Source organism: Lontra canadensis, unplaced genomic scaffold (assembly GCF_010015895.1).
Source record: "Lontra canadensis isolate GAN:19392208 unplaced genomic scaffold, GSC_riverotter_1.0 scaffold4, whole genome shotgun sequence".
Classification (NCBI taxonomy): Eukaryota; Metazoa; Chordata; class Mammalia; order Carnivora; family Mustelidae; genus Lontra; species Lontra canadensis.
In genome coordinates this window covers 1,132,176-1,156,586 of record NW_022630998.1, presented here as the reverse complement: position 1 = coordinate 1,156,586, position 24,411 = coordinate 1,132,176, and the positions used below count along the sequence as shown (strand labels likewise).

The 24,411-nt window shown below is 43.7% G+C and overlaps 1 protein-coding gene across 1 annotated transcript in view; it reads right to left on the bottom strand.

The window, feature by feature from the left end:
• Positions 1-11,996: 11,996 nt before the first annotated feature.
• The window catches only part of PRDM6 (PR/SET domain 6), a 103,533-nt gene continuing 91,118 nt past the window's right edge, over positions 11,997-24,411 (bottom strand). The window contains exons 7-8 of the mRNA XM_032844358.1: positions 19,202-19,378; positions 11,997-12,542 (exon numbers count right to left, since the gene is read on the bottom strand). Of these exons, the coding sequence (XP_032700249.1) occupies positions 12,428-12,542; positions 19,202-19,378 (292 nt within the window). The 3' untranslated portion in view covers positions 11,997-12,427. The remainder of the gene's footprint in view (positions 12,543-19,201; positions 19,379-24,411) is intronic.

Genomic DNA, 24,411 nt, shown 5'->3' with positions numbered 1-24,411 from the left:
TCAAGAGCATAAACAGATACTATAACAGAACAGGAAGAAATAATTTCCGCAGCTACACGCACGGCCACAGTGGATTACAAAACCATTTGCTTATAACTCTTGAGATGGAATTTCAAATTTCCAACTTCAAAACAGTGTATTTTCTTCAGGTTAGGTTTTGACACACTTCCAAACATAAATTTCAGGGAAATATTCTTAATTCCCAGGTTTGTGCATAACCCAAATGTAGATAACTCTGACAGAGCCATAGAATATCTGCTGTCATTGACAATAACTTAAAATTGGAATTAAGTGGGCACCTGGGTGGCTCAGTGGGTTAAAGCCTCTGCCTTCGGCTCAGGTCATGATCCCAGGGTCCTGGGATCGAGGCCCGCATCGGGCTCTCTGCTCAGTGGGGAGCCTGCTTCGTCCTCTCTCTCTGCCTGCTTCTCTGTGATCTCCATCTGTCAAATAAATAAATAAAATCTTTTAAAAAAATTGGAATTAAGTGTTTCTAAATGAAAGGGGAAAAAAAGAGACAGAACCAATCTGGGATGGAAGCAGATCTATGCCTCAAGATATGCAGGAGGACAATGTTCAGAAAGACTTCATTTAAATGTTATTATTTCCATAGTTTACATTAAAAAATTATTTTGAGTTTTAAAATTTTATTATTTTGTTATATAAATTTAAAATTTTATTATTCCAATTTAAAATTGGAATTAAGTGTTTCTAAATGAAAAGGGAGAAAAAGAGACAGAACCAATCAGGGATGGAAGCAGATCTATGCCTCAAGATATCCAGGAAGACAATGTGGAGAATGTTATTATTCCCATAGTTTACATTAAAAAATTATTTTGAGTTTTAAAATTTTATTATTGCAAATGTACATACCTAAAACCAGTGGGTTACACATATGCTCTTTTCTGTTATATTCCCTGTAAATGACAGAAGTCTGAAAAGCAAAGAATGTTTAGCCAAAGTCTGAAAAAAAGCTTGCTGATCCCGAGAGTCAGCAGAACACAGATTCCATAAAAATGCAGGTACTTCATTAACTCAGGAATGGTTATCATGACAGAATGTTGTCATTCTGCATGGCAAAAGTCACAAGCCTTCTTTGGCTGATAAGAATATGAGCAAATTAAATGATCTTGGTGAGAGAATTTCCCAAAGGTAAATCTGACTGCTCATTCACTATTTGCAAGAAGCTTGGTTAGGAACTACAGAGTATATTCATTTCCTACGTCTGCAGTAACAAATTAGTGCAAAAAGAAATTCATCTCCCAGATCTGGGGGCTCCAGGGGTCTGAAATCAAGGTGTAAACATGGCCACAATCCCTCCCAATGCTTTAGGGGAGAATCTTTGACTCTTTCAGCTTCTGGGGATTCCAGGCATTCCTTGTCTTGTGGATACAAGTCTCCAACCTCTGCCTCTGTCTTCACATGGCCTGCTCTGTGCACCTTCAGCTTCAGGACCTTCCTGGATAATCCAGGATGATTTTGATATCCTTAATTACATCTGCGAAGACACTTTTCCAAAGTAAGGTCACGTTCACAGGTCTGGGAGGACATTTTTCCCCCCTACTTTTTGGTCAGGGGCTGGGGGACAGGTACCATTCAACCCCTTACACATGGGAAAGAGGATGGTAAAAATTCAGAAGAGAATGTGTATGGAAGCCTGAAATTCTTGTAGTAAGGAAGTTACAGATAAAATTGTTATCTCATATAATTGTTGTGTGTGGTATACCCACTGGCTATCTGAAGGCAGGGGAAACGGATGGGAGGTCTTGTAAGATCACTCCACGCTTTAATATATTTATTATATACTTATTATTTATTATATAGTTAGTTTGAAACTGGAAATTCTGGGGGCACCTGGTGGCTCAGTCAGTTAAGTGTCTGCCTTCAGCTCAGGTCATGATCTTGGGTCATGATCTTGGGACCCTGGAATCAAGCCCCGGGTCAGGCTCCCCACTCAATAGGGAGCCTGCTTCACCCTCTGCCCCTTACCCTACCTGTGCTCTCTGTCAAATAAATAAATAAAATCTTAAGAGAAGAAGAAGAAGAATCTAAAAATTCTGTTTTACCTGCTCTGATATTAAGTGACTTTGGTTGTGACCATGATTCCGAATAACTAGTATTCCCTTACCATTGTATGCATGTGGTGCATAATTTCTATATATGCAGATTTGGTTTCAATTTAGGAAAGGGAAAAGGGAATAATTTGGGAGAACAGGTGGGAAAACTCCCCACCTGGCTGTGAGATGCCCTTTTAAATGTTAACATAGTGACTCTTTTAACCTGTTGGTTTGGCCTGGCTTTCTTTCTGGGTCTTTATGGGCCTCATGCCAAGTCATAAATAAGGAGAGAAGCTGTTGACCTCAGCGGCACATACCCGAGCCCATTGTCACACCTGCTAGAAGATTGAACCAATCAACCTTGCCTGTTCTTCCTCATTATCTAGAATCTTCATGTAGAGAATCAAGAAATACATGTCTTCATTATCAACTAGGTGTCTTTTGCTCTCATTTTCACTCAATCTTTTGAAGATACAATTCACGACTGGGAGGCGCCATTCCAAAGGCAAGATCTTAGACTTGGAGGTTTTTAGGCTGGGATCTGGGTGCACATCCCCCCCACCTCGCCCCCTGAAATTCAACAAACAGTTTGGTGTGTCTGTGAATTTTTCTGTGAAGCAGTCACGTTCTCAAAGAAACCCAGTGACCCAGAGAGGTAAGAAGATCCACAGGTCAGCTCAGCACTATGAACCATTGGTTTGTTGTTGACTGACGACAAGCTCTCTAGTTTCTAGGTCCACAGGGGATGGCAACAATGGTAAAAATTAAATACAAGAAAAAGACTTTGATTCAAATATGACACAAATGTCCCAGCGAAGGGCATACTGCACAGCCATCGATATCAGCGACAGATCTTCCACACGAGCCCGCATCAACAGTTCTGAGGGCAGTTATTTAAATATACATATATATATATATATATATATATATATATACACTTAATATATATTATTAGTAATAATAATATATTAATATAATAATAACACCTGCCCTAAAGAATCTCTAGAAGGAGACTCCGAAGTCCTCTGGCTGAAGGGTACTACTATTTTGAAAGCAAACCCTTCCCTCTGATGTCATCTTTTTCTCCAGAAACATCTGCATGTCATTCCTGAGCCATGGAATATCCACAGGGTGTGACAGAAGCCGTGGGATATTATTCAACCCCCTTGTTTCCAGGTTGGGGCTGGTGCCAAGCCTTGCCATGCACAGAGACTCAGCATCCTCACTGCACAGCTGCCTGTCATGCATGAACATCTCCACGTTTATTCTACAGGACCGCTCCTGATGCTTGTGGAAAGGATGTGTGACCTCAAAGTGACATGTGAGCCTCCAAACCGAAAAACTCCATCTTCCCGTTGCTCAGGCTCAGACACCTTGAAGTCGTCCTTGAGACCTAATATCCCACATCTAATCTATCCACAAATCCCATCAATCGTCACAGTGTGCCCGGAATTCTTGTACTTCCTGCCTCCTTTACCACAGCTCCCCTTCTGGGCAGACACCACTGTCTCTCACCCATAGTGAGACACCCTTCTCGCCAACTCCCATCTTCAACCCATGTTCCCTTACAATCTGTTGTCCACAGGACAGCTGGAATGACCCTTTCCAAAGCGGACCTTGCCTAATCTCTGCTCAAAGCCAGCTTCCCCACCTCACTCTGAGGAAAGAGCCTTCACATTCTCCCAACTGGCCTTCAAGGTTCTCGTGGTCCACCTCACTTTGCCTCGCTGGCCTTAACCCCTACCATCTCCCCCTCACTCTCATTCCACTCCAGCCTCGGTATTTTCCTTGATGTTCCTCGAAGCTCACATACTTTTTCCAAGTTAAGTGGAACTTCATTTCCTAAGAGAACAAGAGGTAAATCAAACAGTGGACTGTGGCTCTCTGACTGACAGCCCCATGGCCCCAGACACTGAGAAGGATCACAGACCTGGGGCCACTCCCAGAATAAGAGCTCTCTATTCTTCTCTAAGGGTAAGGAGGCCAGATATTAAAAAGTCAAGTCCGCCCTGCCACATAGCTGTGTCTGGGTCTCTACACAGAAATTTCCTTGCTGCTGGACCCAGCTTGCTTGGGCAAATGAGCACATAAGTACAGGATTGAGGAAAAGAACAATCTCAGAAATACTCAAATTAAAGCAAAGGGCTGAATTATGACAGTCTTCCTGCTAGCAACTTCCACAAACTACCTCATTCCAATGTCTAGCTAACGCTTTCCCAAGAAGAATCTGTTGATATCTACTACCGAATCAGTTTGTTGACTGACTCTGGAATCTAAGAGCTTGCCCTTGGGAAAATGACCAATGTGGGACTGGGAAAGCAGAACCCATAGGCAGATCAAGTCAGTGCTGGAGTGTTTTATGCATCAAATATATTTACATTCCTTGGCGATTATCTCTAAGTGTGTTCCTGCTTTTCATTTAAACATAATGTAACCCCAGTAGATTCAATCATAAGAATACAGCTGTAGGGATGATCTCATTGGTCCTTTGTAGTGTATTTTTTTTTAAGAATTTTTTTATTTATTTCAGAGAGAGACCATGAGAGAGAGGATGAGAGGGGAGAAGATCAGAGGGAGAAGCAGACTCCCCGTGGAGCTGGGAGCCTGATGCAGGACTCAATCCTGGGACTCTGGGATCATGACCTGAGCAGAAGGCCGTCACTTAACCAACTGAGCCACCCAGGCGCCCTGTAGTGTTTTTTTTTTTTTTAAGATGTGAATTTAATAAGATTTAAATACATAAACAAATTGTTGACCATTCTAAGGGCAAGCTGTCATATCAGGGGCTCTTACAACAAACTTTCAACACCACAGCGAGCTTCTCCTCATTCTCTCGACTGACTTGTTTAAACTTTCCAAACTCAAAAAGAAGAACCCAATAGAAGCATTACCCCTAACATTTTATTTGGTGTGAAGTTAGAGAGTCATATTTCTATTCCAAGAGGGAGCATTCACAATAAACATATTTTTTCACAAGAAATTTAAAATTAGCATATTGAGGAAGTTGACACAGTGCCCTCATAACACTTAAATATCTAACACTTCTGTTAGCTTGCTACAAAGCTGGATGCCTTCCCTGAAGAGAACAAAATAAATTAACTTGGGGACATCAGGTTTCCAAAATAAGTCTGTTGATGTGAGCCAAAATTCTTAATGTCGGAGTCACCACCTGGGCCTTCACGATTATACCAGAGGCAGCATCTTTCACAGAGTACTTAGAACTTCCCAGGAGAAGAATTTTGCCTCTGGTTTTGCAACTTCATTCTCTCCTAGTCGGGAAAAACTCGAGTAGGTGTACTGGATCATTCAGAGAAAGGAAGTCTACGAGGGTTGGTTTTTTAGACAAGGCTTGACTGGGGGGTCAACAGGGTGAGGAGGCAGACATTCATTCTAAATGGCTGCTCTCCCTCACATGTGGTGATCACTTGCCGTGACATGATTTAAAAACAAAACAAAAAACAAAACAAAAAAACAAAACAGACGAAAAGAGTTCTGCTGTAGAGACCACCCCTTCAGTTGGCTGAAGTTTCTATCAGGATTGTTTTCAGTCAGGAGTGAAATGCCAAGCTTTGAGGTAGAAAGGCACCAACAGAGATGTTTCAAAAGAAAGGAGATAACAGCTGGAACCCACCATGTCTGACTGATGGGGAAAACGTGTACATCCTTTTGACAAACAAATAAGCCTGTTAGAATCTGAATTTACAAAAAAAGTAGCATACATTGTGGTTTCAATGGCGTGGTCAAGAACTGCCTTGTCAGAAAGGCAGTTCGTGAAGAAATTGTGTCAACTTTCTGAACATGCCTCACGAACAGTCTCTAGATTGGGCCTAAGAACGTGACCTGGCTCCTGATTACCTCAACTCCATTGTTTGTGCCTTTGACAGACCAAAGCCATAAGGACTCCAATCTTTCTACCTCACTGCTCTAAACCAACAGGCTAACCACATAAGCTCATATTCTTAATGGACACGACTACATAATTACTCCACTGATGCCTGAAAAGTAACTCACTTTGCATTTCCTCAGAACAAAAGAAAACTAGATTTCACTTAGTCCTGCTCAGGATGTGTTTTCGCCTGTCAATAGTGCTCTAGCCTAGCTCTCTTTTGGCCAGTGCCCAACATAATCTGCCTTCCTGCCAGTGGCCATTTGTCTCCCATGTGCATCGCATGCTTGAGAGGATTTTTTTTTCTTTTAACACAGAATTTTAGTTGCATGTTTAGAAAAAACAAAAACAATGGTGGCCAGCATTGGGATATTTGAAATTCTGCCGTCCAACAGCAGGGCTTTGGTGATTACAAAATCAGCAACTACCATGTATGTATTTTAAGAGTATCTCAGCACTGCTTTCAGAAACGCATTTTAGAAACACAGGATGGTTGTGTCTTTTCCTTTGACAAAGCTCTTGTTCTCAAAAAGAAGCTTTGAATAAAGAAAGTTTTCCTTGTAAAAAAAAATTATTGGTCTGTGGTTTTAGAGCAGGAGGGAAGGGGGGCAGGCGGCAGGGTAAAGAAGCTGTGAAGATGAAGTACATATGAGAATGGGATAATGATAGTATCTTGGTTGTAGAGATACTGAGGATTAAATCAGATAATCCATGTCAAGCAGCTAACAGTGCCTGACAGTGACGGCACGGTGTACATTGCTCTCATTATCCCTGTCAACAACTGGAGAATAAGCTCACTTCATTTTTCTATTACAATTTGCTTAAGATTCTTTTTTTTTTTTTTAAGGTGGGGGAAGGGCCGAGGGGGAGGGAGAGAGAAAATCCCAAGTAGACTCCACACCGTGTGCAGACCCCGATGCAGGGCTGGATCTCACGACCCTGAGATCATGACCTGAGCCAAAATCAAGAGTCAGGCGCTTAACCCAACAGAGCCACCCACCCAGGCGCCCCTCAACAGAGTTCTTTTAAGCACAATGTTAGCATCTCGATACAGAGGGAAAATAGTTCAATAGTTTTACGCCTTTGCCCTGTTTTCTGACATATTTTTGTTTCTTGTCGTTTTTTATATTGATCTGATGAAACAGCTGACATCCATTAGTTAAAAGGAGAAACTAAATAAATATTTTCGACATTAAACACAACCACAAGTTACAGGCTAACCACCTGTGGCAAGGCTTCCACAGGTAAAGCAATATCCTTCTCAGTCTGGCTCTCCCCAGCCAGTTGTCCCTGACAGCTGATCGTTGGGCTTGCAGAATTTAATCTTGAGAAGGCCTGAAATGTGGATCTTCCCGGGACTCCATGTTGTTATTCTGTGGTAGTTCAGGTAAGTATTAGTGATGGGGAAACCTCAGACTCTCGGGTGGGTAAGTACGCAAACGTCATGTCACTTCGTAAAATGTCTCCAAACCTCTTTGCCTTGAAAGGCTCCTGACAAATGAATGACATTTCTGGAATGTGCCGTTTCTCACTTAAAGAAGTTTATCTCCTAGGATCTTTCCAGATTTGATGTTAGGAATCAGTAAATATTATGGGAAATAAAATTAAATTCACATCCAGGAAGGAAAGGAGGAACATTTCTGAAAACATGACTGACTTCTGTGCAAGTGGCCTTTGTAAGAGAATGACAGACTCGCTCTGAGACCCGAGGCTGCTGGGCCTGCCCAGAGTGACCCACGGACCCCGTGCTGTTCCAGAAAGGCCCTGCTTTTGTGAGATGCGCCAGGTTTCCCATTTCCAACACCTCGGAAGACACTTGGGTTTGGGTTTTCAAAACAGTGCAAATACAGTAATGATGCTACTTCTACCGTGAAAACCAATGAAACAGTAGCTTCTTACATGTACAGCTCTTACAACCAATAGCTACCAATTTGTTTTCCAATTGATGCACCAGAGACCTGGAGCCCTGAAACATGATGCCATTGAAGAGGAAGCTGCATTGAGAGCTAGACGGTGAGGTTCAAGAACAAACTTAACCAAACAACTGCTCTCCATAAACCAGACGCAAATATCCAGGCTGACTTGCTCTCTGAAATGCCTGAGTACAACAAGAGAGGCCCCCACCTCTGAGAGTCCCAGAGCCACACCCTGGGGACAGGGGTTGCATGGTCAAGTCTCGTCACCCATTAGGCCTCTGGACCCACACCAGGTCTGCGTGGTTCTTTCCCTGAGCAACTCCACCCCGTCCCTATTTGTCCACAGCCTTTATCAGTGTGGAAAAGGGTCATCAAATCCCTAACACTCTGACTCTAGTCTGGGTATCTTGACATGGATGCTAAGAACCACTGGTCCAGTGGGCCAACAAAAGACAAGGTAGTGGCATATCTTTATTTGTCTTGAAATACGCTACCTTCTGGTCTCTAGCTGTGTTGACAGCTCTCTGATGCTTGGATGCAGTGATCTCTGGGACTTCACTAAAATAACAGCGTAGAAAACTACAATCCCTGTGCCATGAGCCAGCCACTTACAAGGAAAATCGCATTTTCCCGCCAACAGTCCCTTACACGATGCCACTGAAAGCAAACACCAAAAATGGGATCTTTATCTCAAAGAAGAGTTCACTAAATATGTGTTGAGGAAAGGAATGAAACGAGGAATGAGGCAACTGATGCAAAGAATTCATGAGCTGGCAACTGTTAGTAAATCTTTGTATATCTGGACTCGAATCAAGCTTTCCCAAGATACAACACAATAAACTATAAAGCCCTTGGAGGAGAGAAGTGGTAACACAATCTTTTTCTGTTATGTTACACCGGAAATCTTTCTTCTCCCCACCAAAAGGCTGTACTTGAATGGATGTTCAATAAATATTTAACTGAATCAAATTATATAAATTCTGCAAGATTTAGGTTTACAACTTGAATTATCCACACAATAACTATGTAAAAGTATATCCCCCCTTTTAAAAAAAAGTCACTTTTAAAGATAAAGACAATCAAAACAAAGAGCTTATCTTTAAAAAAAAAAAAATCATGCACATTTCCTGGGGAAAACATTTGGCCTTACTTGAGGTTACCGAGATTTTTCTAGAAATGTGATGTTTGCAGCCCCACCTGGCATTACCCTTTGGCTCAGACTCTTAGCTAGACAAATGAGCATGTGTGAGGATGGTACATCTTATTCTGGGGGGGAAAATATTCACCCTGGAGAGAAGAGAGCAAACAGGGAATCCTCCAGGAGTCAAATACCGATTCAGCAGATAGCCTCCCCCCATCTCAGTAATTCAGAGCCTTTACTCTCTTTAGGCTGTAATGAATTAGGAAGTTGCTAATGAGGGAAACAGGCAAATCTTTATGACTGCAGTTTCTGCCACCCATTTGCAGGCCCCGTGTGAGTATCTGCCAATTTTTAAATAAAAACACTAAAGCAACAGTTGGGAGATTTTAAGGAGAAACCCCTATTTCAGTACATACTTCACTTAAAAGCCTCTGGGACCTAAATGACGTCAGGACCTACTTCAGGACTCTAAGTCAATTTACAAGTAGAGACCTGTCTTACGGACAGACAGCCAAAGCTAGTCTGCTAGAAACTGGCAATGATTCAGCAAAGTGACCATTAGGAGTGTCCCCGATTTTCTATTTGTTAAAGAGAAAATATTTCTGGCCAAGTTCGGTGGGAAATACAGGCCAAAAGTCTGCCTTACTAAGAAAGGTGGGCGGGCGATAAGCTTAAATGGAGGGAGAAAGCTAGAAGAACCTTCTGGTTTAAAAAGGCTACCGCCATACTAAGTGGGACCTTGGGATCAGCTGGCAAGACCATGAAGAGTGACAGAGACCACTGTTACGGAAAGTTCCCATGGCAGACACCAAGAGAGGAGTGAAATCTTCTAATTTCTGTACGTGGAGGCCACGGGAAAGGAGAAGAGTGCATTTGTCTCAAAGAGTGAAATATGGCAAATCGCGGAACTGATTTTTCTCACTGGAAGAAACTGTTAGGGACGTACAGGTGAGTCCCTTATTGTCATGTTCAAAATGTACAACCAAATGCTTCTGCCTTAATCAACAGAATAGCTTACTCGTCTATACAGCCAATCTGACACTTTCTTACAGGTTTTGGATTCGTATGGCTCCATGTTTTTTTCCACCCTTCCCAATGGCACACATTTTCGGCAAATGTCTCCATCATTTCAGACAAGGAGCTATAAAACAGAAGACATCCTGATCTACCAGACGGAACACTTTCTATCAGCATCGGTTACATAGGAGCACAGAATGCCAAGAGTTCCATGACAAGGAGCCAAAAAGAATGCAGGGAGGGAATGTTCTAGGTCATCTTGGACAATGGGGGTCAGGATTGTTCCAATCCCTCTTTGGAGCCCACAGCGTTGGAGATCATTTTGAGATATAAATATATTGTGAAAAAGAGAAATAACAAGCCCTAAATGGAGCCATCGGGCCCCTACAAGAGCCCACCAAGACTTAATTACAGTTTCAACCTGTCCCACAAACATGACCCTTTAAGAGTCAATCTGGAATGTCTGACTTGCACTAGTGAGGTAAACTGAAAGAGAAAAATCCTGCAGGCCCCTTTCTCCCCCAAAAGATGATGTCCTGGCCTGAAAGAATCCTTCCTTTTGCTGGTACCTTCCTTGCCCTACCCTCCTTCCTAAAAAAAAAAAACCTCCTACTAAGTTACTCCCAACTCCTGGGAACTGGCAAGCTAGGACATGGCCCAATTCAGGAATCCTTTAATAAAGCCAATCTGATCTTCAAATTGCCTCGATTCGGTTTTTTTTTTTGACAACATATATATAAATAAATTACAAATGTAATTAACGAGGCCCCGTTTTCCTCCACTTTCAATGGGACAGTTGGGTGCTAAGGGATGGGTAAGCAAACTTAGAAGGAAAGGAAGATGTTCTGAGAGCCAAATCCATGAAGACCAAGTAGAGTGAACCAAGAAGTACCCTTGCCTTCCAGAAGCGAGTTCTGGGTCTTATATATTTGTTACGGGAAGACCCTGGGAGGTCTAAAAGTTTAGGGAGTTTCTTAAAAGACTGTGTCCTGCTGTTGGGTGATCAGGGCATCTACAAGGTGCATGCGGTCCCTGCCATGATGCTGGCAGGAGCGGCCAGTTCTTCCCGGGTAACAGATCATTCTGTAGGATGTGCCCTGGAGGGACTGGGCACGGCCGTCGGGCTGCCCAAAGACCAGCTGAAGTTCACTCGCTTTCCTTGTACTCAACCAAACAGTGAAATTATGGACACCATCCCTTCTCTTTCAACAGATTAATGATGAAGGAAGAGCCTTGTCAAGGGCCAGAGGAGAGGACAAGGTAATTCCAATGGATAAAATGAGCGGTTCCCACGCGGTCTGTTCTCATCACAACCCTCTCCGGGATGGCTCCTCTCACTGTTTCCTGGACTGGGCTCCTGTCCCTTATTTTTGCAGGAACATTCCCCTGACACTGCAGAGGGAGGAAAGGGGTCTCCCAGGCTTCACCTACGGAAGGAAGGAAGAGAAAAGGGCCTCCACAGGGCACTGGCAATGGGGCTGGGCACCCGTCCTGCTCATACATTCAACACCTTCACAGACACAACGAAAAAATTCCTTGAAGCCTCATACCTTCCATTTCAGCTTCAGACCGAAGAACTTTATTTTTTGTGTTTTGTTTTTTTAAGCTAAAACGGTACTGAAAACAAACTCTTCTCAACTAGCTGCTTCGGAACAATATACTGTATTATGAAGCTCTGTACATTTTCAATGTTTTTGAGATCCTGACAGGCCAAAGGCAGGTCCCCACTTCTCCTTGAATTCTGAAACCGAACCATCTTCTGCCTCTTCCAGGCTCATCTGCATCAAGGCCAGGCTGGCAGAGGGAAGGAGTGGCGTAAAAAGTGCGTAGGAAAACACAGAAACGCACCAGCCTCGGGGCCCACGGTGGCATTGACCTAGTGGAGGCTCTGGCGTCTGGTTCCACGATCCCGGCAGGACAGCCGCATCGGCCCCCTCCCCACCTTGAACCCAAGCAGCAGGAAGGGAGGTTGGGGGGGGGGCTGCCGTACAATGGGTCCCCTTGAATCATGCTACTAAAAAAAGGTGCAATGAGAAAGAAGTCCCTGTGCGTTCCCGGTCACAAGTGTGGGCAGAAGAACCCACAGGATTCCTCCCTTTGGTATTAAATAACAGTTTAAAAAAGCTTTTTAGAAACAAAGCAAATACACGGTGGGACCGGACACGGGAGTCGTCCCAGGTCAGTCGTCCACTGAAACGAGTCTCATCCCTAATCATAAATAAATAATCTCTGTCCTGGTCCGACTTCCACGCCAGGATCAATATCTCTTAACATCTTACTTATTTTATTACTGCTTTTGGTTTTCTGGGACTGATTGAAAGTTGCTCAGAGGAAATCTTTGGTTTTGCTTAAGTGTCCATGACATTTAATCATGACTTCCCTTGCAGTTTAATTCCAACCAGTCAATCAGTTAATCCACTTCAATTGATTCTGGGCTCTCGGTTATTGGCTTGCACTCATTGGGCATCCGCTGGTGCCGGCTCAGCTGCGTGGCCTGCGTGAAGCTCCTTTCACACCTCTCGCACCTAGTGGAGGCAAGAGAGAAAATTGAGACCGGGGAGCGGGGCCTGCAGGGTGATGGGCTTCCTCTCATCCTGCCTAATGAGAACCGACACTCCAAAGTGGCTTCCGATTTTACCGGCTCGAGAGGTTTAATTGGTGGCTCCTTCCCAGGCCTGGAGGGCCGGGATGGGACAAAGCCCGTCTGGCGCGGAACAGAGGGATCTGTCAATAGGCAGGGGGAAGGTGATTTCTCCAGAGAGCCCTGTCCTGCTGCAGCTCTGATCACTGTCAGTTCAAATAGATAAAGAACAAAAAGAGATTTTTAGGAGTGAGCCATCAAAGCCGCAGCTTGTCTGCAGTTTTCTGCTCTGTAACCCCAAAGAGAAATTGACGACAAATAGAATTTCACCTGCTGCTAATTTAAAATCGGGGAATTGTCCTCCGCTTGGGCACGGCGGCCCAAGGGCCATCCCCTCCGAATGTGGACGGTGGAGGGAGTGTGACGTCGGTCTGTGTGACTATGGGCAGTGGGGGTGGGTGGCTGCTTTGGTGCACAAGTATCACCAAGCAGCCACAACTGGGGGGGAGTGGCTAAAAGAGTTGTCTGCAGCGTGGGGTGGGAGACAGATGAATTCACCATCAGCCAGTGCTCACTTGGCTCAAGAAATCCACCTCCCGAGAAGGTACAGACAAGAATGACCCTGGAAGCCATAATTAGGGGTCGGTGTGTCTGATGAGGAGAAAACTGGCATCCTGCTTCTGGAAAAACTCCTGTCTTCAACTTAAACAACAACAAAAAAAATTGTAACCTAGAGACGCTGAGCTCGACCCATCTCCCATGCAACACACTCACTAGCTCGATGGCTGCTCAAGCCACAAAGAAACTAACGCATGTGCATGTGTGCACACGTCCAATGGTGGCTTCCAGCTTTCCCGTGGTGGTTATGACTCCTGGCTGGTTGTCTCCGGTTATGCACACACGCAAACTAGTGCAGCAAGCTGGCACAAACTGTGCCTTCCTGTCACCACCCTGCACATCTTGGCTGCCTGGAGCACTGGCCAAGACTGGCGGCGGTGGGGGGGTGGGGTATAGTGGCCACCACATCATCCCCTTAATGTCTTCTCCTCAATCCTTTGAAGAAAAGGATATTCAGGAGCCCTGCAGATACTTGTCCCTCTTGAAAATAACACAACCTTCGGTCTCAGGTCCCTGCACTACAGGGTTGGGGCAGAGCTCTCAAGACCTCTAAAGCCTTCACTGCTCCATCATGTGCCACATGCCCTGTTATCTGGGGAATAGTCCTCTCTTCCCTCCCTGACTTTTTTAGTCCACCCTACAAAGTGCCTTTACCTAAAAGGAAAAAAAAAAAAAAGAACACATCCATCCACTTTGGGGTGTTCTTGTCTATTTTTTAATGTTGGGAGGCTGGGGGCTTGACCGTCACACTGGGATTTTCCAGGGCTCCCATGCCAGCTGCATGTGTCAGGGTGAAGAAGTTGTGTTTCTTTGATTATCTTCCCGGGAATATTTTTAGCAGCCTGTTCCACTGTTAAAAACTGCACTGTGATCTTGACAAATGTATAATGTCAGCTTTAATGTATCAGACCTATCAGCTCAATGAAAATAACTCAGAAGTATTGATCAGCTAATGATTTTTGGTGTATTCATTAACGTCCACGGGCAGCTCATCCTCTCTCCAGAGCCTCCCAAGGTGCTGATGACATGTTAGCGAATTGCTGATTGTTTATTAGAAAACTGATTAGTTACTGGATCAGTGTGTCCAAATATACTACCTTTCACTGCTGACAAACTTTCAAATTATTATATTACTTTGTAAAAAAAAAAAAATTCTGAAGCTTTAGAATCCACTTCAAAGAGAATTGCTGGAACACTTACAAGCAAAGACCATTGACCTGGGGTTGCATTTCTGCACTTCTCATCCTGGGTATTTGAAAAAAGAATCGGACATAGGAAGTTCCGTGCTTCATATAAGGCCAAGTGTACGTCTCTATGTGATAATTAAATACCCAGATTAGACAGAGACTTTCCAAGGCGAGTTAGGCTTTTCTCTAGCAGTTTGCCTAAGTGGCCACACAGATAGTTACACCCCCGGAATCGGAAATCTACAAAGTCCACACTGTTGGGCTCCCGAGATAGCTCACTGAAAAATCACCTCCAGGGTTACCTCCTCCAAGTGTGAATGAAAACACATGCAGATGTGTGTACCTGTGTGGGCTGGTTTCTTACCAACCCGCTATGGAAGTGAAGAGAAATAGATAGAAAAAATACTCTTTTTTTTTTTTTTTAAGATTTTATTTATTCATTTCACAGACAGAGAGAAACCACAACCAGGCAGAGAGGCAGGCAGAGAGAGAGAGGGGGAAGCAGGCTCCCCACCGAGCAGAGAGCTCGATGCGGGGCTTAATCCCAGGACCCTGAGATCATGACCTGAGCAGAAGGCAGAGGCTTAACCCACTGAGCCACCCAGGCGCCCTGGAAAAAAAAAATTATTTTAAAATAAAGGAAGAGCCTCCATTTTACATTCATTACCTTTTATTTTAGAAAAGTTCTTTTCCTGAGGTCTTTTTATAGCTGAATAAAACTCCTCAGAAAGACATACTTCATGCAAAAGCCTGGGGCCAGCAAGTCAGAGCTAGACTTTGTCTGAGTTGGCATTTAATGAACCCTGAGGTCCAACCCAGACAGGAGCCTGGGTGCCTCTGATCCTGAACTTCATGCGGCATAGCTGAATAAGAAGGAAGGAGAGATGGGGGTAGTGAGACAGGAGCAAAGGAAGGCTCCTGCACACGGGTCTTCCTCTCTGTGCTGATGTCACAGCCTTAAAGGGGCTATTGCAGGGACTCTGAAGTGGAAAGGGATCTGAATACTTTGGGACAAAGAAAGCTTTTCTACAAGTTTGGGTATCTTAGTTAGATTTGGTTTCCTTTTAGATTTGAAGTCATTCTTTGCTTTATGTAATGGTTGGCTGGATTATTGGTACCGGGAGCCTAACAATTACCAGCAGAAATTGACAGATGCCAAAATGACATCAAGTTCTATTACAAAGAAAACCTTCAAGAAGCTTTCCTTTGTGCCTCTGCGGCCTGTCACCAAATATTTCTTGGACTGAACCAGCCTGCGCAGGGCTTGGGCATACAAAGTGCTCAATGCAGATTTACTGATGTGCTCTTTTTATTTGCTCTGTTGCCTAAGTCTTGTTAAAATATCAGATGCTCTTTGGAATATCCTTGGATTTTTTTTTTTAATTTTATAATGAGCCGCTCTTTACTTTAGGCAAAGATGTACTGATGAGTATTTCCCCCTGCATTTTACAAACATGCAGAGAAGAGCCTTTCATATGGTAAGTCCTGGTGTTCCCATGCTCCAAAGCTGAGCACCAAGGAATTTATGAGGATCCAGACAGAGCAGAGCAGAGAGCAGCCCCCGTCTGAAATCTTCAGAGGTTATGTTTAGGAACAGGGAAGGAGAAAGGAATCCTTCTTCTTAATATCCTTCCTTCTTTCCTTGTTTCAGTAAAGAGCTAGGAATTACTGTTAAATGAAATGATGTCTCCTTTTGTTCCTTTGCTGTCAATGACTTCCAGTCCCACCAAGACAGTCAAGTCGCCTGCCAACAGGCCCATGACCAACCTGCTGCTTTGGGGGTGGAGTGGATTCCGGTGGGATCTCAGCCAATCAGATCATGAGGCAAAGCCTGGACCGAGACTCTGATCTCTTAATGCCAGATCTTCTCCAGCCTTCTTTGGATGGCAATAATCTTGATCTGCAGATTATTTCATCCCAGCAGAAGATTTCAGATGTTGGAAAGGACCCTCCCTTGTCGTGGCAGGCTAGTGCGAATTCTGTGAAAGCCTCCGGGGCCCTGGTGGGTGGGACAATCTGGGGGCTGAGCCATTTGGGGCATCTCCGTGGAAGCTGCCCGAGGCATACACTTTAGGGGTCTACATCTTTATGAGGTCCTTCCCCTCCTTTGTAACATTGTTTAAGCCAATACCCATTAGTTGAAATAGTAAAATTAACTGTTGTGGCAAAATCTGTTTTATTGACTAATCGGCAACAAAAGTTTTTTTGAATGTTTCTTTTATGAGCTTGTAAAAGGGTATATTCATAATATTTACAAATGTCCGTGGGATGGATATCCATGAGCTATGGTGAGAAGCTTCCCAAAACTCCCTTGGGATAGTTCAACCCTGGATGGTCTGATTGTATATACTGAAGGACTGAGCTTTCCATTTCCTAGAAGATGTTTAAAACTTGCACTATTTACATGACCATACACTTGGGTCTCCCCTGGGAATATATATTTGATGAACCAAAAGAAATAAAACCCACCCCACCCTACATACAGCATGTAGCCACCCGAATATGAGTAGAAGCAGAAGGAAATAGAGCGTATACCTAGAATCTAATTCAACCGAACCATATGGCATTCTTAATTTGTTCTCCTGGTGAAATTAGGTGATGGTCACAAAAAACATACTTTAAGAAAGGAAAAAGATGCAATTATTAAAGCCCCTCAAATATTAATCTGATGAATTAAAGTTAAAATGGCAACTCTATTGGAAACATGACAAAAACAGGATGTGAGAGGAAAAAAATTGAGTGGAGTCAACAAGGTTACACATAAGTAACACCTTAACATTAATAGAAATCTATTTCCCATTTTGACCCTGAAACCTCTTCAATTAATTACTAAAATCTATTTACAGAGCAACAAGATAAAGATCAATCTGATTCCTGGCACTCTCTCCATCGGGTTGCCCTCTCTAACGTAAGGGGCCAGAAGGATCGTCAATCCTCCAGCACCTTTGCTTTTGAGAAGTTTTCCTGCTCCAAGGCCTGGCACTTGGGTGACTGCCCTTTTCCCCATCCAGAGCAGTCACGAAGCCAGAATCTGTGGAGCCCCTGAGGGTTAGGCCTGAGGGCAATGACAAAGTCCACTGTGCGGGATGAAAACACCTATGACAGGAGCTCAAGCACCTGTGCTAACCACTGGCCCCTAGGGTAGATTGCAAAAAAGCAGTCCCTTTGGGCTCTCAGAGCCCCCAGAAGGTCCAACCTGGCTGGTACAGTGCAGGTTTGATTTTAGACCTCTTCCTGTCCCCTTAGTCAAAGGCTTTTGTGCAGTGCACAACCTGCACCCATGTACACAGATAAAAATTAAAACTCATTTGATTATCAATATCATAAATTAAACCATGATGAAACTAGTTAAGGATAATGAATAAAGGTAACTAAATTGTGGGGAGGTAAGTGAAGATGACAACTTTTATGAGTTCCTCCCTCTGGTGGCAGACACCGAGGCAGGCAAGACCCAAGCCAGCAGACTCTGCTACCCTGAGACAAGCTGAGCCTCAGGCTGAACACCGGGAAAGCAACAGACCATGCCAACAGGTCCAAAAGGGAGATCATGGGCTATTAGACTCTACAAAGACTCGTTGGCTGAGAAGGAGCAAGTGGATTTGTCTCCCACTGCCTGAATTATTTCTCTTCTTGCTTGATCTTGTCTTACAGAAAGTAAATAGTCTACATCTCTGTCCTTCAAATTTTCCTTCCCAGCCAGGGAAAACCAAGATGGCAAATGAATAAAGAGATATGTGGAGGGGTGAAGAGAAAAGAGTTGATCACACAGACACCAGAAGATGCTTTGACACAACCGACCAAGTCAAATGTATTGGTTCTCACTCCCAAGCCTTTCCACATGTTGTGTGGACTGCCAGAAATGCCTCTCTCCTTTGTATGCCTGGAAAAACTCCTACTCATCCTTCAAAACCCATCTTAAACATCATGTCCACCAGACAGCACTGAGAACTTTATTTCTGGGCTACCCTGCAGCACTGTATGAATATAGTTTCCTGTTCTTCACTTTCATACTTTTCCTCCTATGTTGTAATAGTTGCTTATTAATTGGGCTTCCCCATAAACGATGTGGTCCTCAAAGACTGGGGGAGTGAATCTCATTCACCTTTATATCTTTTACACCTAGCTGGGTACCCAGCACAAAAGTAGACGCTCAATAAATATTTGCTGAATGAACAGCACATACAAAAACAGATGAATGAGTGAAAGAACAGGCCATCTTGCACGATTCAGACGTCTGCTGTTTTTATGATTGAACTGTATCTAGAACAATCTCTCTCTGGGGAGCTCTTACCTTGCAAAGTCCTTGGAGTTTAGTCCTACCTTTTCCCACATTCTCTGAATCCTCAAGAATTCGGATGTGCCCCGTGTGTGGTTGTGTTTCATTCTGTTTTGTGTCACCAACACAGTAATTCTGAGTTCTGAAGAGCACACTCGGAAAGCTATAAGTTGGCTGCTATCACAGATTTAAACCACTTGAACAGATAGGAAAGAGGAGGACAGAATCCACCAGAATCCTGAAACATTCAAGTTTCCCAAGGGATGACTCTTTAGATATCCTAAACCGGGATCACCTCACTTGATGGTCATGGGCTTGCTGGTGGCCCAAAGGTGGCCCCATGTGGGGGCTCCTAGCTTAAATTCTAGAAACATAGATCCTTGGGAACTAGAAAGTATCTTAAAATGACTTATTCCTACTTTCTTGTTTTTCTGAGGAGAAAACGGAGCCAGAAAGATCATCTTGTGTCCATGGTTGCACAGCTTGAGAGGAAAGGAGGTTCTGCAGGTAGGCTCTACTTACTTGAAGGGCTTTTCTCCAGTGTGAGTTCGGATATGGTTGTTGAGGGTGGTCGCCCCGGCGAAGGCACGACCACAGTAGCCACACTTGAAAGGCCGGTCACTGGAGTGGGTGACCACGTGGTTCCTCAGCTCGGACGGTTGTGAAAAGGACTGGGAGCAGTGACCGCACTGATAAGGTCTGAAATAAATAAAGAGACTGCCTGGTCATTACCGTCTGTGTCATTCAGGGCAAATCAGCATCATGAGTCAAGGGCCAGCGCTTTCTGGTGACATTTTCTCAGTTTTCCAAACAGCACCCTTGGGCTCTGGCTGCAGGGTCCCCTGAGACCCGCACATGGGGCCACGGGAACAAAATTCACAGAGCTTCTGAAGCACTTTAATTCTCAAACAAGTATTCCTTTCCGGGATTAACCGTATCATTCCAAGAACCCATACTTTCTTGTTTTTATCCCCACCTGAGGCAAGTATTAGCGCACTTTTGGGAGCATTGGGGCTCGATTAAGCAGAACATTAGAAGAGAAGATATGTAATTGTTGCTCCTAATTCTGTGGCACTTGAAACTCTTCAAAGTGCTACATCAATTACCTACTTTCATCTTCACACTAATCCTCTGTGGCAGGGAGAGCCTCTGTTACTATCTCTGTCAGTTCAGAAAACGCAGGATACACTGTCCTCTCAGGAATTAAGTTCTTGAGGCCAAGGTTACTGTAGGGTGTGGGGACTTGATCCTGGCGTAAACATGCAGAGAAAGCAGCAAGCTGCCTGCGTGTTTTAATAAATACACAACTGCCTTGGGGTCTGCAAATACAACCTCAACTCGGGGTCATTGGAGAGTTCACGGATGAACCCAGGTGTGTAACCAGATCTGTCTCTTTATAAAAACAATCCTGACTTGTGCTTAATCTTCATACAAATGCGCACACACTAATATTTATCCACTGGGTCTTCTCTTTAAACTTCAACTCCCCAGTTTAATTCGGTGGCAAGCAATGACGTAGAGCGGCACAGAAATGATGGGGTGTCGCTGTGTTTGCAGGAGGGAAGACAGTGATGTGAGGGAAGTGGAAGGAAGTGGTGACAAGTACCTGATAATTAGCAAGATTATCAGAGAGCATTCTTTCCAGCTTAGGAGAAGCACATCAATTTGGGGTTTTCATAAAATAGATTAAAAGTCTGTCTTCTCTGCGTAAGTTCTGCTGCTGACTGAAGCAGAATCTGGGGAGGGATGGGAAAACCTGGGGAAGTTTGCCCCTTTAGAAGCTACCTCACATCATTCTTGGATAGTGCTCTCATTTGTTTATTAAAATTCTGGTGAAGAAAATTAAGAATCGGTCACGAGGGATGTGAAAGGCACTGGCGAAGCCCTGGTTGGTGGCCCAGATATTTCCTGGCTGAGTTTGAGAAAGCCAGTGGCAGATGCTGACTTAATTGCTCTACCTTCCGCAAATGTGTAAGCTCCAAAAACCAGGAACCAAAACGAAGGGTCAAGAGACAATGGTGAGCGAGCCCGGACAACGATTCAATTAAGTGCAAAATAAAGTGGACCCGCTCATTTGTCAAGTGAAGTGCTTAATTGTGGCTACTTGCCTCACTGAACACCAACACTATTATTTTACCAGGCTTCAGCGCACTGAGCACTGATTGTAGAATTTTTTAGCTTGATTAATAGTCCAGGATTGGTCAATAACTCAATACTATACAATTTTAATTACTTACATTTAGAAATCTATTTAACTGCTCTCAAACAAGTTTCAAAAAATACATAGAAGCGTCCTTGGTAAGGAGTTTATCAATCTTGATAATTGCACGTGTGTGTTATTAAATAATGCTTTGAACGCCATTAAAATTTCATATATACGGAAAGGTCCCCCTGCCAGATCTGGCCTTTGTAGTAACCATTGACCTTAGAGTGTGCCTCAAGAAAAGAATTCTCTCAGGAGTCCACTTTTTAAAATGTTATGGAAGATTATAAACAAAATAATTTATTAATATATGCTATATCCCCTGACAATTGATTTTTCTAATAGTGAAGGGACCATTAACAGTGATTAGCCTCTGGTTACCTATTTTTAATAGCTATCACAATAAACAATAAGCCACTAAATAAAACCAATTAATCTTTTCTTTTTTTCTAAGTCCGCTGTCAAAAGTTGGGGAGATTTATTTCCTATAGTCAGAAGTCAATCCATTCGTTTTATGTTAATAGTCGCCATGGCAAAGATTTGTACACGGAAGAGCAGAAATGACCCCAGGGAGGCTTATCTCGGATTCTCCTATCAAGGGAATCCCAGGGAAGGCATAGAGGACTCTAACACATCCCCCTTGGCCACTCCTGGCCCAAGAGGCACTTGCTAGGTATCCAGTGACCTAAGGCACGGCTTTATAAAAACCTTGTAGAATTAAGCTGGACTGAATGGAAAGGTCTAGAGAAAAGGGGAGACAGCAGATTGGAGTCCTGCTTCAGCCGCTAGCATCAGGCAGCTGCGGGACTTGGACGAGTCAACTCCACTTCCGGATGACTGTCTCATCTCTCTGCTAAGAGCGATACGCTGAGCTAGCTGTTCTCCTGCATCTCATCGTGTTCCGTTCCTCCTTCCAGATCATCAACAACCACGTGCTGCCTGGGGATCTGTCCAAGACACAGCCCCAGGAGACGTGGACCAACAATATGACCTCTATCTTATGTTGCATCTACAAGGCAGCTCCCAGGACATGGAGCCTTCTAAGGTTGTGTGTGTGTGTGTGTGTGTGTGTGTGTGTGTGTGTGTGTGTTCATGCTCATTAGAATACAAACCATTTAAACTTAGTAAACATCTGAGAATTCAAGGCAACAAGAAAATCTAGTACCAAAATGTAGAACTAAACCTTACTTTAACTGATCTCAAGAAACAAAGTGACATACTTTCATCCTTAGGCACCTTGAAGAATAAGATTTTATACCAAATGGTTACATTCGCCTTAGCAGAAGCTGACTTTAGGTATAATTCAGAACTAAAACGTATACTCTAGCTGGCACTGTAATAACAGCTTGTCTCTCTCTCAGCCTAGAAATCTATAGAAAGTCGGCCTTCAGAAACTACAGAAGCCATCCAGCAAGTAGACAAGATTCCTTCTTTCCCTGGATTTTTGCTATTTCCTAAAAAATGAATAAAAGGAAACAATCCAAAAGTAATTTTGACACGGACTGCATTGTTGGGCTTCATGTAAAGACAAAGGCCTACATTCAAGACAAAGTGAATTCTCCAAGACCGAGGGCAGGGCTCGGAAAAAACTATCACCACTATGGAATCTTCTTTGGAAAAAATGGCCACAGGGGTTAAGACTCACAATTTACACCTGAAGGGCATGGAATTCCTTGCCATTACTCAGCTTTTTATTCTGATGACTAACACTCTCGTTAACTTGTCAAGGTCTGGCCAAACGGCAATCCAGTAATTGTTACTAAACAGTAGATACAATGCACTTCAACTCCAGAGTTCTTCCTCCCTACCATCAGGAGCTCAGGATGACGGACATCATGGAGGGCTGTGTTTGGCTCTTCTCCTTCCAGGTTCACAGCTCAATGGGATTCTCCTTCCTTAAGCACTCTGATTCTCCCCAAGTCTTCATCCACAGACATTTCATTATTCTCAAAAGAAATGCAACCAGCATTCCTCACACACGGATGACATCTCAAAACCAGAAGACGCTCATGGCTTTTTTATTACTTGAGACATCTAGCACTGTTGTCCGATGCTGGAAATGTTCTATGTCTAGGCTATCCAATATGGAAGCCAAGAGCTCCATGGTTCATGGCCACAGTTCATGGCATGAGAAATTAATTACTTAATTTTGATGATTTTCAATTTACCTAGCCTTGTGTGTGACTAGTGTCAACACAGAAATATCAAGGCTTCATGGAAAACGAGAAGGTGTCCCATACTCAATAATAAAAAAAAATAATAACTACAAAACCGACAAAGCCTGGGCTGACCTAGTGAACATTTATCACTGTGGGTTCATTTTTAAGCAGACAGAAAGTGGCGAGACAATTTTGTACATCCCCGGGCGCTCTCTCTGACTGGCACTAACCCTCCCCAAGATTCCCCTCCAGGACAATGTGCAATTCATTTGCTTTGAGTCTGTAATTGGTTTGGTGTACACAGAGAAGAAAGGATGAAACATTTAACAAAATTAAGTGTGGTTTGGTTTAAAATATTAATCTTTTGATTTTTCGTTCATGGCAACAGAAGCCTCCAGGACAAAAGTTGTTCGGCTGGGCCCACATTCTGTCTCTGCCCCAAGTCAAGTCCGCCCTCATGCAAATCTCACAGGACTTCAAAGGGAGCACTTCTTAGGTCACTGCTGGCTGTGAGGAGGGAGAAAAGAATGCAGGTCTACAGAAGGAGGAAAGATTTCAGGGAAGCGACAAGAGTACAGAGCCAAAGGACCTGGAGAACATGGAACCCTAGAAAGAAGAGAAGCTTCCCACTTGGGATTGGGGGGGAGGGATGTGGAAGGGTCGGGGAGGACAGTAGAACACGGATGCATTGCTAAGAAACGATTATGGGGATGGTGATGGATTATCTCCAGGCTCCTCCTACCAAACAGCACCTTCGAGGGTCGTCTTGCCCTCTGGTACCACCAAACCAATCACAGATGATGATACTGAACACAGCACAAATGTGAGGAGCTGATGGGGCACCCAGGAGGCTAAAAGGCAAACAGGGGCCACACAAAAATCAAAAAGGAGACAAGAAAAGGACGCAACATAAAGATAAGCATTATAAAGACACTTTCTGCCAAAAATAAAAAGAAGACATGGTCATCCGAAAATAATCCACTGAGATTGAAGGCGTTGCTTACCCCTTTCTGGAGCCCCCCCAGTGGAACTGTTGAAAGTTTCTGCAGCAGAAAAACAGAAGAGAAAAGGGATTTCTAACCTCCTGGTTCAAGCAAAAGGGATTTAAGCCATCCTAGGCTAGGTCATAAGCTAATGCAAAAACCCCAAGTGTTTATGACGTCCCTATGTAAAATTTTGGTGGATCTACAACCTAACAGCTTCTTCCCTTTGAATTCACTCAGGAAAAGACAAAGTCAGTAACTTGGGAAAAAGGAAGAAGAAAATTGGGGGTCTGTTTAATACTAACAGAAAAAAATCAAGAAATAACATCTCTGTGGTTCCCGGACCCTCCTAGACATGTTTGTTTGTTTGTTTGTTTGTTTGTTTTC